This window comes from Mustela nivalis (genome assembly GCF_964662115.1).
Source record: "Mustela nivalis genome assembly, chromosome: 8".
In the NCBI taxonomy this organism is placed as follows: Eukaryota; Metazoa; Chordata; class Mammalia; order Carnivora; family Mustelidae; genus Mustela; species Mustela nivalis.
In genome coordinates this window covers 140563761-140580929 of record NC_139027.1, presented here as the reverse complement: position 1 = coordinate 140580929, position 17169 = coordinate 140563761, and the positions used below count along the sequence as shown (strand labels likewise).

Below are 17169 nucleotides of genomic sequence, written 5' to 3'. Positions count from 1 at the left end.
GACCTCCAGCCTCCAGTACGTATTTCTTCCCGCTGTATTTGAGATAATACTTTTCGTATCCTCCCGCCACCCCATTTTCTATCTAGGAAGCAAGCTTCTGTGTGTGTGTGTGTGTGTGTGTGTGTGTTAAAATCTTTTAACAGTGTGTGATACGACATTCTCAAACAGAACCAGGCTAAATTTCTATTTTCTGTGATGGCCTCGAGAGAATTAAGGAAAGAGTGAAGCCAAGTAAAAAATCGGCAAACCCGTACTTTGGAATTGGGGAAGCAAAGAGTGGGTCCCTGAGTTTCCAATATTTTCAGGATCAGAGCTCTCTGAGTCAGGCAAAATGACAGAATGACTCCTAGCTGTTTAGAGATCTTGGAATCATTGTTGGTATACTGGACTTCCCAGCTAGCCATGGGCCTGGAACTGCCCCATTCGTGTATCGGCCAGAGCAGACAAACACAACCAGATGGGGCATAATCACAGCTAAGCCCTGACTAGGTTTGGATGGAGCAGCTGGACTTCGCAGCCTCTCAGCTCTGGAGGCTGGCCTTGGTCATTTTCATCCCTTGCGATAACCCAACCTCCATGGTACTGATCTCATCATGTTTTGGATCCACTTACCTGTAGTTTGGCAAGGCTTTATTGTACTTTTAAGAAGGCATATAAGTGTAAATTACAAATAAAGTTTACCTTTGACAAATAGCAAGTTACAGTCGTGTGCAACTTACAATTCTTCCTCCCCAGGGAGCTGACAAACCCTCCCAGCGGAATCTTCCTCTCCCTCTCTCCCCTCACCACAGGCACAAATACACACACACTTGCAAGGAGGAATATACTTACTCCTAGAGATATAATCGTAAACAATGTTTCTTTTCTTTTTTTTTTTTTTCACATAAATGCCATTACACAGTATCATTTGGCAACTGTTTTTAATTTAAAATTGACTGCAAATATCTCAAACTCCGGTTCATCACTTATGTTTATGAAATTGATTATCATATACCACATTTTATTCATTCTTCACCTTCCCTCCCATTCCTAACTTCTTTCTGGATACTTTTGAATTTTTGCCACTCCAAACAGTGCTACAAAAGCATCTTTAGACTTGGCTCCTTATGCACATGGAACAAATGTTTCTTTGGGGATCAATTTTTTCCTCCTGGAGTTAATTGGAAAATATAAGAGATTTTTTTATTCATGCCTTTTGTCTGCCCGATATGTATGCCCTTACTGGCACTTAATTTCTCTGTTAGCACATCTGCAAGAAAGTAGACTGTAACTAACACCACTTGTTCTTATAACTATGTAGTCCTGTATTCATCTTGGGCTGATTAATTAATTGTCTCTCTGTGTTGGATTTCCTGGTGTTTCTATTATGAAGCTTTTCATAGTACAGATTATTTTTTAATTGTTCCAGTTATAATATCTTGAAAAGATGATATTTCTTTTCCTTTATAGATATAATGGCCAAATCACACTTAAAAATGTTAGATGCTTTTGTCATGATGGTAGGTGATGCAGGGGTGCCTGAGGGCTCAGTCAGCTAAGTATTTGCCTTTGGCGCAAGTGCTAATTTCAGGTCTTGGGCTCAAGCCCCACATTGGGCTCCCTGCTCCCTGCCTCTCCTCCTGCTCTCTTTCTTTCTCATATAAATAAATAAAATCTTTAAAAAAGAAACATGGTAGGTGTTGCTATGTGTTGATTTCCATTTCCATTCCTCTTTGAAGAGACAGTGTAGTTGGGTTTTCTTTTCCTTGTTCCACTGAATATTTGTCTGTTCTCATATATTCTACATGAGAATATTCTCTCTTTCTTAAATATTATGTTACTAGACCGGATTTCATTTACACATTAATTCCGTTGTATATTCTCCCCTTCTTAAATATTATGTTACTAGACCAAATTTCATTTACACATTAATTTAAGATTATTTTCTTCTTGTTCCTAAAGTTGGAACAAGTATAGCAGGAATCCCTAATGAGAGAGATCCAGGTTTGTATTTTTTCACTAACTAGTTTTGTGACCCTTTGACAAGACTTGCGACATTTATTTAAGTAATCTATAAGAAGAGAAGGCTTGAATACGTGATCTTCAGACTTTCCTCCAGAAACTTCCTTGACCAGATGCACCTGTGTAATTTCATAAACAGTGAGGAACTTGAAATTATTTATTGCCTTGAGTATAAGCACCAGTGCTTATTTATGTGTATTAAGATTTTGAACGATGAACATACAGAATAGATTATAAGATACTAAAAGCATATGTTTTGTTTTTACAGGTGTTTGTTTTGTCTTGCTGTTTTAAAATTAAGTCAAAATGCCCATAAGACCAGATCTCCAGGTTGGTAGTCCTAGATCAAAAAGAAGGAAGTATTTTAATTCCTAAAATCACTTTTGTTTGTTTATAGGTGTTAAATGCTGTATTTTTAGGAAAAATGAAGCTTGTTTTTATGAAATAGTCAAGAGTGGAATAATTTAAAATGTTACTCTTTCATTTTTTTAGTAGATTTGTTTTCAAAATCTTATTTATGAGGTATGAAAGATGCTGATTATTTACATATGCCTTTTATATTGAAAAGAATTATGCATGATTCATGTATAATTTATGTCTGGATATTTTTATGTCAGGGTCTAAAACTGTAAATACTTGGATTTTGGTAAAAAAAAAACTTAATGTATCTATTTAACATGTATGCAATTTACCACCAAGTGTGGTGATCAGATTATAGTATAAATATTCCTTATTAGTAATGTTATACCTTAGTAGTAAGGATGGTAGATTTTGTAAAGGTTATAAATGTATAACACAAATTATATATTTAATTCTTAAATTATATTGATACAGTTGCAAAACAGTGCTTTTATCTGTCTTTATGCATTTTTTAAAAACTATTTAAACCTCATTAAGAAATTGATATTCAGATGTGTTAGGGTTTTATCCATGGAATTAAGTATTAATTACTATAGAGTTTATTTTGTGTCTTTCATTAATAGGTTTCTTTTTTGAGCTGAACATAATGATGAATTTACAATAAAGGATATGAAGTGGAAAATTAGTAGACCATATATATATGTTTTATGTAGATTCTTGGTATTATGCAAGAAGCTTGATCTCTATCTCTGTTACTCCAAATTTAATAGTGGACAGCTTTAAAAAAATAAGTGAATTGATATAAGCTCTTTTGAGAATTTTCATGTGGCAATAATTGTTAAATTACTGAATTGCATAGGGTGACTAATTTTGGTTTTGATTCAATCTCTGTGCCATTAACTCTATTTCTCTAGCAGTTGGAAAAATGCATTGATGATGCTTTAAGGAAAAATGATTTCAAACCTTTGAAAACACTTTTACAAATTGATATTTGTGAAGAGGTGAAGATTAAATGCAGCAAGCAGTTTTTCCACAAGTTGGACGACCTTGTATGCAGGGTAAATACTCCTTTTTGTTGAATGATTGTTAAAATGATTGGATAGCACTCTTTCTAGGAAGAAACACTCCATTGGAAGAAATGAGTAAAAAGGCTTTGGCAAACTTGTTTACAGTTATAAAAATAAGTGCTCATTTTTTAAAAAAAATCTGGAGTCCCAAATAACGTATTAGACTTCTATTTTCTAAACACAGTATACAAAAAGTTATGTTTACATTGTGTTGCCACTATTAAATGTTACCTAAACTGAGGAAAAATAGTTTACCTATTTGAAGTTTGAAAAACTTTAAAAATCTATCAGCATATTGTTCATGTAATGGGGACAGTGCTTGGTGCTTTGAAAAATAAAAACAAATACACAAAAAATTATCCAAAATCCTGGACTTGATTTATTATATGTAAGGCATTTTTTATACCAGAGAAAAGGTGTAGTACTCCAGTATCTGAGATTTGTTATGGATCTAAAAGATTGAGTAAAAATTTATTTCGGTTGGTTAAATACATAGAGCTTTTTGGAATGAAAGGTAACTGATTCATTGTACCATCGTCTAAAGTTTCTTGAACTTATACAAATCTGCATATTTGTGCTGGGTTTCTCATTCACAGGCTGGGTGGCTTTGAGCCTTGCTTCTCTAAACCACACTTCTGTATTTGGCAATATGGAGATGATGGTAGTAGCTGACTTTCAGGATATGTGAGAATTACACGGTGCCAGTTCCACACTATTTTGTATTTACAGATGTTTAAATATATACTTTTTGTTTTAGGAACTTAATAAAAAGGATATCCAAGCAGTTTCAACAATTTTGGTTTCTTTTGGAAGATGTGGCAAAAATATCACTATATTGGGGCACGCCGGACTTACAACTATGATAAAGCAAGGACTGGTCCAAAAGATAAGTATAGAATGTGAAGTATTTATGTGAAGGGAAATAAGATTCAAAGTGTGTTTTCTAATAAATAAATGTTCAAAAAGTTGAAAAATAAATTTGGGGAGTTTACTTAAAACTTTAGGTAAAGTAAGTATTTTTGTAACCTGAGCTACACGTTACAAAGATAAAGATCAGAAAGATACCCTCTACACCAGGCTCCTTGAGGATCATGTGAATTTAAGGTCGCAAGACTCCCTGAGGCCTTTACTTGCTTTATTTTCTCTTATCTATTTACAGTCTAACTTTGTTTTTCTTTTTATATTGCTTATTATCTATTTCCCATGCTAGAATATAGAATATTGATTTTATTTGTTTTATTCATTTCTGTATACCTAGCACTGAGAATAGTACCTAACATGTAGTATATTCTCAAATATGTGAATTAATTAAAGTAGAATAACACCAAAACTTCTCAAATAGTAATAATGCCAAAACAACTTAATTTATGATGATTTATTTTCATTTATTAATGAATGTACCTGAACTAGGAATTTGAAAGGGGAAATCAAGGTCTTCTGCCTAGAATTAAGATTAGTTCAGCCATTCCCACCTAAACAATGGTAAAATACAGTAAGTTACCAAAAAATGAAAACAACAAAGATGTTTAAAAACATAAAACTTCTTTTTGTATAATACTGGAATTTTTATTTTTAATGTTTCTTTATTCCTAAGTTTACTGTTTATGCAAGGTAAGTACATGCTTAAAATTATTAAAATTGAATTCAAAGTAACTAATGTATACATTTCTTTTTTTACATGGTTGCCTGGTTTGAAAAATCAAAGGAGATTATTCTCAGCAGAGGAAATTCAAAAGATGAGGCAGTTATAAATATGATAGAAGACTTATTTGACCTTTTGATGGTAAAAATCACATTGATTAACCAATTTTACAAGCATGTGTTTATTTAAGATACAGTTTGGGGGCACCTGGGTGGCTCAGTGGGTTAAAGATACAGTTTGTGTTCTATATGTCCAGAGTCCAAAAGTCACCAACAGACTGGTTAGTGACTTGAGTGGATTAGTCTGCTCAGATTATATAAAGCACTTATCCTGACAAACACAATAAATAGTTAATAAGTTAAATAATTACATGGCGAATTCAAATGGGATCTGTTACTTTAATACTGTTTTTAATATCTACTACTGTATCAATATACTATAATGGTTTATAATACAAGATGATAAATGTTTCTTTTTTTTCAGGTCATACATGACACCAATGATGAAGGTATAATAAACATTTTCTTTCTTTTAAAATAATAATTTGCTTTTAGGGTTTTAGTATAATTTTGCAGTCTTCAGAGTATTGTCCTAATATTAGGAATCTAACTATTTAATTTAGGGATCAACAACCTTTTTCTGTAAAGGGCCAGATAGTAAACATTTTAAGCTTTGTAGTAGGACCAAGCAAAAGAAATCAATGATACTATATAGGTACTTGTATAACAAGAAAGAAAACAGATTTCCATAGAGATCTTGGTACAATTCAAGATACTACAATAATTGAGTACAGTGTTTTTGTAATATAGGTCAACTAATGAGACTAGCACTCTTTTGAGGCGATGACATTTCACTTAATTAAGGCTCAGAGTTAGTGTTTGCTCTTAACAGAACTGATTGCAAGCGTTCATTTTTTATGCTTATCTGTAATAAGATTTTATGTGAATTGCATTAGAAAATGTCTTTCCATGTAGATGATGCCACATACTGTTATCAGTTCATGATTTTTAATTGAACATGTTCATCGCTTGGAAAGCATTTATGGAATTGTATTAGATTCTTAGTATTTGCCTTGTAGAATGTCATTGCATCGCGGATGAATCACTTACAACGGAAGGCTGGTGGAAGCCCCTCAGCCGAACATTTAAATGGATTTTGAAATATGGAAATTTCCTTTGTACTTCATCCGTGTCCAGAAATGATGCTGGACCTGTAATTGGAACTTAGAAAAAAATGTACTCCTGTAAATGTGTGTGGGAATGGAGAACTGGCTCCTTGTTTTAATTTTTGACAATCTGGGAAATAGATAAAACAGTTCGTCATTATTGTGGTTCAGATAACCTTCCTTTCATTGAAATGACTTTAGTGAAGTAGAAGTTTCTCATATAAGAATGATTTTTGCCTTATGACTTTGGGTTGAATTCATTAAGAAATATAAACTCTATAGCCCATGCTAATTACTGAAGCCGTTTAGATACTCGCTAAATTCCTGAGAGGAGAATGAAATTCAGTGTGAAACTGCTGGTTCAGTGATGCAGATATTTCCGTTGAGTACCTACTGATGAATAACAGAGCCATACGAAATGGGCAGTGGGGTGGACTTGGTTTGTGGGCCCTAATTTGCCAACTTTTAACCTTAATGGGACAGAATTTTCAGTATGTGGAACACATGACTACTCATTCTCACTTGCAGATGACCGTTGCTTTTTGCCAGGGCAGCAGTCCAGCAAATTATTTTATCTCTGTTGGTTGAAGAATTACCTAGGGTTGGTCACTGAGGGTGGAGAATTGTTTATAAATAAAAGGACAGTTTGCCTTCAAAGCCAAAAATTTTTAAAAGCTCAATTGCTATTTACTTTGATGTAGTTAATGCTACCTTTTCATTTATTGCTTTACAGCTGACATATAATCTAGCCTAAACTTTTAAGTTTTTAGGGAAGAAAACAGTCCTACAGCATCAGTGAATATGAAGTAATCCATGTGCTTTTATAAGTAAATAATTATATCTCTTTACCTAATTAAGTGGTTTTTATTCTTTTTTTACCTTCAGTGTAGTTACCTGGAAACTTGTGTATTTTCTGTTGTATCGCCAGTATTTAAAATTATTTTTTAAATTTGCATTATGAAATAGCATGTGGCAAATTCCTCTGAATATATTTAGTATTGATAAAACCTTGTCTTTTGCGACTAGGCTTAACTTTAGGAAAAAAGCTCAAGATACCTAGATCTTTATATCAAGGAGTGATTATGGCCATTATGGAGCTTTTGATATATGGTTAAATTAATGAGGCCAGTTTTCATAAGAACTTCATGATAGAAATTTCACTTTTGAACTATATTTATTTCATCTGAAAAAAGCCCTACTACCTTAAAACTGAAAGGAGAAGCTGAATCTGAAGTTATGCCTTTCCCAGCTCAACATGAGTCAAATCTGTTGAGAAGTGTTTTTTTCAAAGCCACAGAGCTAGTTAGTAGGACGACTAGGACTGGATTTCATGTTTCCTGTTGCCCAAGACTGTCAGCAGGCCTTTTCTGAACTAGTACATTCTTTCATTAATTCATAGAAGAAAAGATTGCCATTACTTAAAAGAATTTAAAATACACATTTATTAATGATTTAACATTTTCAGGTAAAAGGCAAGTACTGGAAAGTTTCGTGCCTCGAATCTGTGTCCTGGTTATTGACTCAAGAGTGAATATTTGTATTCAGCAGGAGGTAAAACCATTTGTTAGAGTTTTTTAAAAAACTAAAAATGAGAGAGTGAAGTAAATTTAGTAGCAATTCATCAAAATGAATAATTTTTTCTTGGTACTGAATTAATTATGTAGTATATTTCTGTTGTCTTAAATTCATTGTCTGACATGATGAATAAATATGTTACCCAAATATTTATTGAAAATTCATAGCTATCTGTGTTTATATGCATATAGCTTGTATGAAAATAAATTATAGCATCTAGATATTAGGAGTTCTCAGTTTAAATGTTAAAAATAAACTATATTAATATGTGTATGTGTGTACATATATATAACCATAAGAACAAATATTAAGTAATAGTTTTTGTTCCTTTAGTTCTTATAACAGAGTAATAATAAACATATGTCTTATTGCAAAGAGTATAACTGGAATCATGGTATATTTTATTCTTGATATCCTTCGTTTCATGTTTTTTGTATTCACTATTTTATACTTTATATTCTTTTCTCTACCCTTCTCCATTCCCTACTTAAAATGCTTTACTAAAGGGGAAAAAAAATAGGCTTCTAAGTTTGTCTACCTAGAATATTTCTCTAAATACTTAATGTTTCACTGAGTATATAAAGTTAATGAATTATCTTTTTTTCTTTTCTAGACTCTAAAAAAAATGAATGCTATGCTTGACAAAATGCCTCAAGATGCCAGGAAAATACTCTCTAACCAAGAAATGTTAATTCTCATGTAATAATTTGTACCATATTGCTTTAATTAGTGGTTCAGGTTAAGAATTTAAAGGATATTTTATAAGGCTGTAAGACAACCATGAGTTGCATTAATAATTAAAACTGATAAACTACTGTATATTTCTAATATAATTCATGGTTATATTTTCTGCAAAAGTCTATGATACTCGCCAATTGTAAATTTTAGTGAAGTTTTTGCCCCCTAAATATGTGGGTTTTTTATTTAATTGGTACTAGTTTGGTATGTAATCTGTTATTTTGATTTACAGGAGTAGTATGGGAGAAAGGATTTTAGATGCTGGAGGTAAGTTTGCTTTTTCAAAATGTTCATATTTGGAAGTATTCCAAATTTATTAGTAAAATATAATATCTCTTTAGTCAAAATAATATTAACATTGTAATGTAGTGAGATTATGTGAGGGAATTATAAACTATGTACAATCAAGCGATTTTTAATTATTAATAGGTGATTAAATAATCTATATCTTGAGGCTAAAATAATAATTAAACATGACAGTAGGAGTCTTCAGATATAAATTGTGCCTAATGGTAGACTTAATGAATAATAATTTAATTTTCTAACATATTTGAATTACTTTTCCTAAGAAATTCCTCAAATGGTGTTTTGTGAAATTATTAATATTTTGGGGATTTAAAGATTTGTTTTTAAAAAATGAGTTTTTTAAAAGAACTCAATCTTTTCTAAGTTCAGTATGAGAAAATTTTGATATAGTGGTTTTCATATCAAACAAACCACTGGTTAAAATACTTTGGAATGACTGTAACCATCATACAAAAGTAAAAGCTTCTGTGATTTATAGGCTATCCTATGAGTTATTTTGCAATTCACAACTCTAATAATGGAATGGCAGAGTCTTTGAATATTTAGGAGTTTCTTTCAAATATCCTTTTAAAAAAAAAAAAGTTTTACTCTTTTCTTCTATTAGTAAACTTGTTATTTGCACCAAACTTCTTATTTGGGCTGTATTCATTTCTGAATCTGTCTAATCCATATAAACAAAATAGCAAAAGATGAGTGAATGACACCAGTATTTTCCTTCTTTCTCTTGCTTGTTCTAATTGCTTGTAACCAATGACTTTTATAAACTTATTTTTCATACTTTCTAATAATACATTAACAATTTTTTTTTTAAGATTATGACTTACAAGTAGGTATCGTAGAAGCACTATGTAGAATGACTACAGAAAAACAAAGACAAGACTTGGCATGTCAGTGGTTTTCAATGGATTTTATTGCTAATGCATTTAAAGGAATTAAAGATTCTGAATTTGAAACAGTAAGTAGTATAAAAACAGTAAATTAACAATAGGGGTTTTTATTACTATGCTTTTTTAAAGTCTCTTTTTTAAAAATTAGGATTGCAGAGTATTTCTCAACCTTGTAAATGGCATGCTTGGAGACAAGAGAAGGTAAGCCTAGTATAGTGTTCAACCGTTTACTGATTAAAAAAAAAAAAAAAAAAAAACTAGCCCAGGAGCCAGCACACAGTGTTGTTGAACCTTTAAAATGTACTTGGTCATTTGGGATGTAAAATGCACAGGGATATTTAAAACAATTTTTTTTTGGTAATACCATTTATAAGTTATGGCATGGTCGACTGATAAAATCTCCTGCGGGTCTTATTTTACTTTGTACTTTTTAGCAGAAACATATATTTGTATTTAGTAGTTAAAAATTGTTTTATTTAGAATTACATATACCTTATTGTAAATTTAGTGTTTGAGGAATAATGAAAACCTAGTATTAATATCGCCTCCTTCATCCACATACTGGAGTAAAAATACATAGCAAACAAATCGTCTTTTTTTAATAATGAACACACTGTAACACTAAGCTCTTTCTGAGGTTCTTTCATCTCAGGAATGGGCATGAATGAAAAGTAATTAACACTTTCGATACTAACAGAGCAGTATTTGCATTTTATTCCTTGGCATCATATTATAGATGCTCAGGACATCTTTATTGAACATTTACTTTACTTACTAAGGAAACAAGGACAGGGTGAAGGTTGAGCACAGGGACTCAGGCTCTTTGGATTTGAATCATAGGTTCCCCTCTTCCTATTCTAATGTGGGCAAATTATTAAACTTACTTGCTTCAGTTTCCTTAGATGTAAAATGAGAATACAGTAATATTTACCTCATATGTTTGTTGTAGGAATTAGATGAGATGATTATGTTAAGTGCTTATAATAAAAAGTGTTTGACCAAGAAAGTGTTTGGTAAATTTAGTCATTTTTATTAGCTGTATTATTCATTTCTACTCTTCTTTTCCTGTGTAAAACCTATGGGAGCTTCCACTATCTTAATAGTATAAGCCAAATTAGGAATTTCTACTTATACTCTATAGCATAAATAGTAAATTGGTATTGGGGTGCCTGGGTGGCTTAGTGGGTTAAGCCTCTGCCTTCAGCTCAGGTCATGATCTCAGGGTCCTGGGATCAAGCCCCGCATCGGGCTCTCTGCTCATTGGGGAGCCTACTTCCTTCTCTCTCTCTGCCTGCCTCTCTGCCTACTTGTGATCTCTGTCTGTCAAATAAAAAATTAAAAAATCTTTAAAAAAAAAAAAAGAGTAAATTGGTATAGTCACAATAGTTAAAAGGGGAGGCTGGGTAGTATCCTCAAAATAATATACTTTTTCTACAGAAACAAATTTCCATTAAACTCTTATTTTAGTTTAGAAAGAGATACGATTTTATTTAAATCCTTAGAACCACAGCCTGATTACCTTTTGATCCTAGACATGGTTTCTATGGCTAGTCAAGATTACAGTGTGAAGGCTTATTAATATTTTTTTAACATGAACTGCTTTTTATTTCAGGGTCTTTACATTTCCTTGTTTATCAGCATTTCTTGATAAATATGAGGTAAGTTTTAAATTTAACATGTTGGGGTACCTGAGTGGCTCAGATGGTTAAGCGATTACCCTCAGCTCGGGTCATGATCCCAGAGTCCTGGGATCAAGCCCCACTCTGGGCTCCTTGATCAGCGGGAGTCTGCTTCTCCTTCTCCTTCTGTCTCTCTCCCTGCTCATGCTCTCTGTCTGTATCTCTCTGTATCAGAAGAGTTAAAATGAATAAATAAATGAAACATGTTTTAGGTATTAGATGAACTTTGACACATGATCTAGTGAATTATAGGTTAAAAGTTGACAAGAATGTTAAAAATAGTCATAACTTGATCACAAGTACAGCTGGGCTAGTATTCTGTGTCTAAGAGCCATTTTATGAAGTGACGTATTGTGGCCAAGGATAACTGAAATATAAAGATTTGCTTCTTTTCCCTTTAAGTCAAGCCCATTATTGATTTAGCATTCAATAATATAGTCAAACTAATATTTTCAACCTTTATTTGTACTTGGAATATTTGTGATTTCTTGAAGCTTAGCTAATTTCTGTGTAAGGTATTAAAGCAGCATTTCTTTTTATTGTTTCTGATTAAATGTTGTGCTTGGCTGCTCTTTCTATTACCTCATCTTTTGGCTGTCCTCTCTTTATTTTTTTTTTTTAAAGATTTTATTTATTTATTTGACAGACAGAGATCACAAGTGGGCAGAGAGGCAGGCAGAGAGAGAGGGGGAAGCAGGCTCCCTGCTGAGCAGAGAGCCTGAAGCAGGGCTTGATATCAGGACCCTGGGGCTTGATCCCAGGACCCTGAAATCATGGCCTGAGCCGAAGGCAGAGGCGTTAACCCAGTGAGCCACCCAGGTGCCCTTCCTCTTTTCTTTAAAAAACAAAACAAAACAAACTCAACCAGGAATATAACATAGTCATAATATTCTATTGCCCTTTTTAAAATCATTGTATATAATAATTTTTTATTTTTTTATTAGTTGCAAATACCTTCAGATGAAAAACTTGAGGAATTTTGGATAGATTTTAATCTTGGGAGCCAGACTCTATCATTCTACATTGCTGGAGATAATGATGTAAGCTTTATTCTATCTATCATTTTATGTTTGTGTGTGTGTGTGTGTGTGTGTATATCTATCTATCTATATATATGTTATAAAATGTTTTAATTTAAGAATGTGGATTTTTGTTCATTTGTTTTTCTGGCTTTTTTAATAGATTTCAGTATTAACCCTATAGTTCTGATTAGCATGGTAGCCCATTCCATTAATTAGAAATGAAGATTATTTCTGATGTCTAACTGCAAAAGAAAAATTAATGCTAGATTTTCATACTAGTTTTTTAACATAAGATTTTTCAGAAATAAATTACATGTTAATTACCTAACATTTAACACTCATATGAACATATGAACTGGAATCTAGAAAAGATGCCAGTTACTCAAATGTAGAGGCACTCACTTAAAAATAATTTAACAAATACTGGTAAGTGATCTTATCCATTCATAAACTCTTCTATTTGAAAATAGTGAGGTATTGATTCTTATGGTAGTGTTTGGAAATGCTTTAGTTCTTTATGTGCTGTATTGTAGCTATATTTAATTTTAACCTTCCAACCAGATGGTGTATTTTCTGACTTCTTTTTAACATGAAGAGAATTCTCGAGCCATTGTTTTCAAATATCTACCACTTAATATTTAGTCCAGGGGCATACTTCTAGTCTGGACTATATAGTTGCTTTATAAAAGTCCAACTAAGAGTTGATCTGCATTTACTAATCTAATTGCAGTTGCTAAATTTTAATGAGGCGCTAGTCTTTTTGCTCTGTCTCTTGTAAAATCCTGCGTTTTGTTCCAGGTAAACTATAGATAGACATTAAGCAAATGCCCCTGAGGTTTTCCACATACTCTTATTTCTTTTTATTTTAGAGCATCTTCATAGAATACTTAATTAAAATTGAGTTCCAAATATTAGCACAGCTTTTCAGGGTCACTCACAGTTTTAACTGGTATATTTATTCCAGTAGAGTTTGTAGGAATATTTTTTTACTGGTTTATCTTTAGAAATGAGCTTCAGGTTTGGGAGAGGAGGATGGAATAGGATCGATGTAGTCCCTGCCAGCACTCGGTGTGCTCTAGTGGACTATTCCAACAAGAAAATAGCAATTATAGTATCATATCCGGTAGGTATGGTATAAAAAGCATTTATAAATGTTAAATGCCTGCCATGTGCCAGAACCTAGAAAGGCAGGGAGAGTCCTCCAAAATGCATATTTAGAATTCTCTCTTTCTTGGATTTCTCTGGCAGTAGTATGTTCACCTTGTATTCTCTGACTTTCCTAAAAGCCATTCTCCATGTAGTGGCTGCTTAAAATCCTCCTTCTGTCTCTTTAACATTGTGTATGAGGGTCATTGTGATCTGGTCCTTAGCTATTTCTCTGACCCCTCAGACCATTCTCTATGCTTACTGTGTTCCAGCCACGTTTATTTTTTTTCTTTTTTTAACAAAGATTGTGCCCATTTCAGATCTTTCTACTTGTTTGTTCTTCTGCCCAGAAACTTCCAGATCTTTGCATCTCAGTTTCTTCCCATTTAGATTTCAGTATAAGTGTTGCTTCTTTATAGAGATACTCTCTGGTAACTCAGTCTAATGTTTAAAGTTGCTTCCCACCCATATGATCCCCTGAATAGATGCAGAAAAAAATATTTGACAAAATACAACATCCTTTCTTGATTAAAAGTCTCCACAGTGTAGGGATAGAGGGAACATACCTCAGTATCATAAAAGCCATTTACAAAAAGCCCACTGTGAATATCATTCTCCATGGGATAAACTGGAAAGCTTTCCCTCTAAGGTCAGGAACAGGACAGGGACATCCACTCTCACCACTGTTATTCAACATAGTACTAGAAGTCCTCACCTCAACAGACAAAAAAAGGAAATAAAAGGCATCTGAATTGGCAAAGAAGTCAAACTCTCACTCTTCACAGATGACATGATATTTTATGTGGAAAAGACTCCACCCCAGAATTGCTAGAACTCATACAGGAATTCAGCAAAGTGGCAGAATATAAAATCAATGTACAGATATCAGTTGCATTTTTATATACTGAAACAGAAGAAACAGAAATTAAGGAATCAATCCCATTTACAATTGCACCCCAAACTGTAGGATACTAGGAATAAGCCTAACCAAAGAGGGGAAGGATCTATACTCTGAAAACTATAGAACACTCATAAAATAAATTGAGGAAGACACAAAGAAATGGAAAACACTCCATGCTCATGGATTAGAAGAACAAATATTTTAAAAATGTCTTTGCTACCTGGATCAGTTCGTACAGTCAATGCAATCCCTATGAAAATACCATCAACACTTTTCACAGAACTGGAACAATTAATCCTAAAATTTGTATGGAACGAGAAAAGACCCTGAATAACCAAAAGAATTTTGAAAAAAGAAAACTAAAGCTGGTGGCATAACAGTTCCAGACTTTAAGCTCTATTACAAAGCTGTAATCATCAAGACAGTATGGTACTGGCACAAAAACAGACACATAGATCAGTGGCACAGAATAGAGAGCCCAGAAATGAACCCTCAACTCTATGGCCTGATAATCTTCAACAAAATAGGAAAGAAATATCCAATAGGAAAAAATTCTCTTCAACAAATGATGTTGGGAAAATTGAAAAGCCACATGCAAAAGAATGAAACTGGATCATTTCCTACACCATACACAAAAATAAACTCAAAATGGATGAAAGATCTCAATGTAGACAGGAATTCATCAAAATCCTAGAGGAGAACATAGGCACATGTGGCACATTTGACCTTGGCCACAGCAACTTCTTGCTAGACACGTCTCCAAAGGCAAGGGAAACAGGCAAAAATGAATTATTGGGACTTCATAAGGATAAAAAGCTTTTGCACAGCAAAGGAGAAGTAGACAGAACCAAAAGAAAACCTACAGAATGGGAGAAGATGTTTGTAAATGTCTTATCTGAAAAAGGGCTAGAATCCAAAATCTATAAAGGACTTATCAAATTTAATACCCAAAGAACAGATAATCCAGATATGAAATGGCGGAAGAAATGAACAGACATTTCTCCGAAGAAAACTTACAAATGGCCAACAGACATGTGAAAAAAAAAATGCTCCACATCATTTGGCGTCAGGGAAATACAAATCAAAACCACAATGAGATACCACCTCACACCAGTCAGAATGGCTAAAATTTAACAAGTCAGGAAACCACAGATGCTGGCGAGGATGCGGAGAAAGGGGAACCCTCTTACACTATGGGTAGGAATGCAAGCTGGTGCAGCCACTCTGGAAAACAGCGTGGAGGGTCCTCAAAAAGGTAAAAATAAAGCTACCCTATGACCCAGCAATTGCACTACTGGGTATACACCCCAGAGTTAGAAAGGTAGTGATTCTCAGGGGCCCCTGCACCCTGATGTTCATAGCAGCAATGTCCACAATAGCCAAACTATGGAAAGATCCCAGGTGTCCCATCAACAGATGAGTGGATAAAGAAGATGTGGTATGTATATATAGATATATACATCTATATATACACAGTGGAATTGTATTACACACACACACAGTGGAATTGTATTACGTGTGTATAAATACAATGCCATTGTATATATTCCATTGGGGTGTGTGTGTGTGTGTGTGTATAAAATGGTAAGATATATGTAAATGGCAAGATTTCATTTTTTATGATGGTTGAGCAGTATTCCATTGTGTGTGTGTGTGTGTGTGTGTGTGTGTGTGTGTGTGTGTGTATACTACTCAACCATCAGAAAAATGAAATCTTGCCATTTACAATGATGCAGATAGAACTAGAAGGTATTATGCTAAGCGAAATAAGTCAATCAGAGGAAGAAAATTATCATATGATCTCCACATGTATGTGGAGTTTAAGAAACAAAACAGACGATCATAGGGGAAGAGAGGAAAAAATAAAACAAGATGAAATAAGAGAGGGAGACAAACCGTAAGAGACTCTTGATAGGAAACACACTGAGGGTGACTAGAGGGGAGGTGCGTGGAGGGATGGGGTACCTGGGTGATGGGCATTAAGGAGGGCACCTGATGTAACAAGCACTGGGTGTTATGTCAGACTGATGAATCACTGACCTCTACCTCTGCAAGTAATGATACACTGTTAATTGCATTTAAGTTAAAAAATAAAAATAAATAAAAATCATGAACATTTCCATAATATAAAAATTTCTTAGAAGGGGAGGCAGTGAACCAGGAAGCATCGCTTTGAAGTTAACAACCATTTTGCATGTGCTTCAAAGGAGCAAGTGTTTTTACCCATAGAAAATAAGAAGTTGCTCAAAGCTTTGTGGCAGAGAAGAGGGTAGCAACCCTTTCCTCCTGACCTGGAGGCTTTGAGGTATGGGAGAATTAGCACCTTACCTGGAGATGCCATGACGGTGGTGGTGCCCTCAGCATCTGGACATGTTTCAGTTAAGGAAAAGAAGTGGAGGGACTTAGTGAAGAGACTGAGGGTTCAGCGTGAATTTCTATAAAATGCCCTTAAGTAACAAAAGAAGGGAATCTATTTTCCTTACAAGATTAGTGGAAGGTTTTAGGATCTCATGTTTTAGGAATGATAACCTAATTTTTCCTGTAGCTTTTTTTTTGTGAATTCAGTATTATTAAGTTATACAAATTCTCAGTGAAATCACATGGAAGGGGGAGGGGCAAATATGGTGATTATTCATGTGCATTCAGTGTTTGAATCTAAGTCGGTCAATCAGTGAGTGGG

At 33.6% G+C, this 17169-nt stretch overlaps 1 protein-coding gene across 3 annotated transcripts in view; it reads left to right on the top strand.

The window, feature by feature from the left end:
* Positions 1–17169, top strand: part of SYCP2 (synaptonemal complex protein 2) — a gene marked incomplete at its 5' end in the record, with an annotated part of 71634 nt that overhangs the window by 8622 nt on the left and 45843 nt on the right. The window contains 12 exons of one of the 3 annotated variants that reach the window (XM_082746732.1): positions 2270–2331; positions 3276–3419; positions 4186–4316; positions 5109–5211; positions 5554–5578; positions 7701–7786; positions 8424–8509; positions 8781–8815; positions 9667–9809; positions 9890–9942; positions 11354–11399; positions 12365–12460. In XM_082746732.1, coding sequence (XP_082602858.1) covers positions 2308–2331; positions 3276–3419; positions 4186–4316; positions 5109–5211; positions 5554–5578; positions 7701–7786; positions 8424–8509; positions 8781–8815; positions 9667–9809; positions 9890–9942; positions 11354–11399; positions 12365–12460 — 972 coding nt within the window. Of the gene's footprint in view, positions 1–2269; positions 2332–3275; positions 3420–4185; positions 4317–5106; positions 5212–5553; positions 5579–7700; positions 7787–8423; positions 8510–8780; positions 8816–9666; positions 9810–9889; positions 9943–11353; positions 11400–12364; positions 12461–17169 lie in introns of those variants that run through there. The other 2 variants (XM_082746733.1, XM_082746734.1) reach the window with 2 other exon arrangements.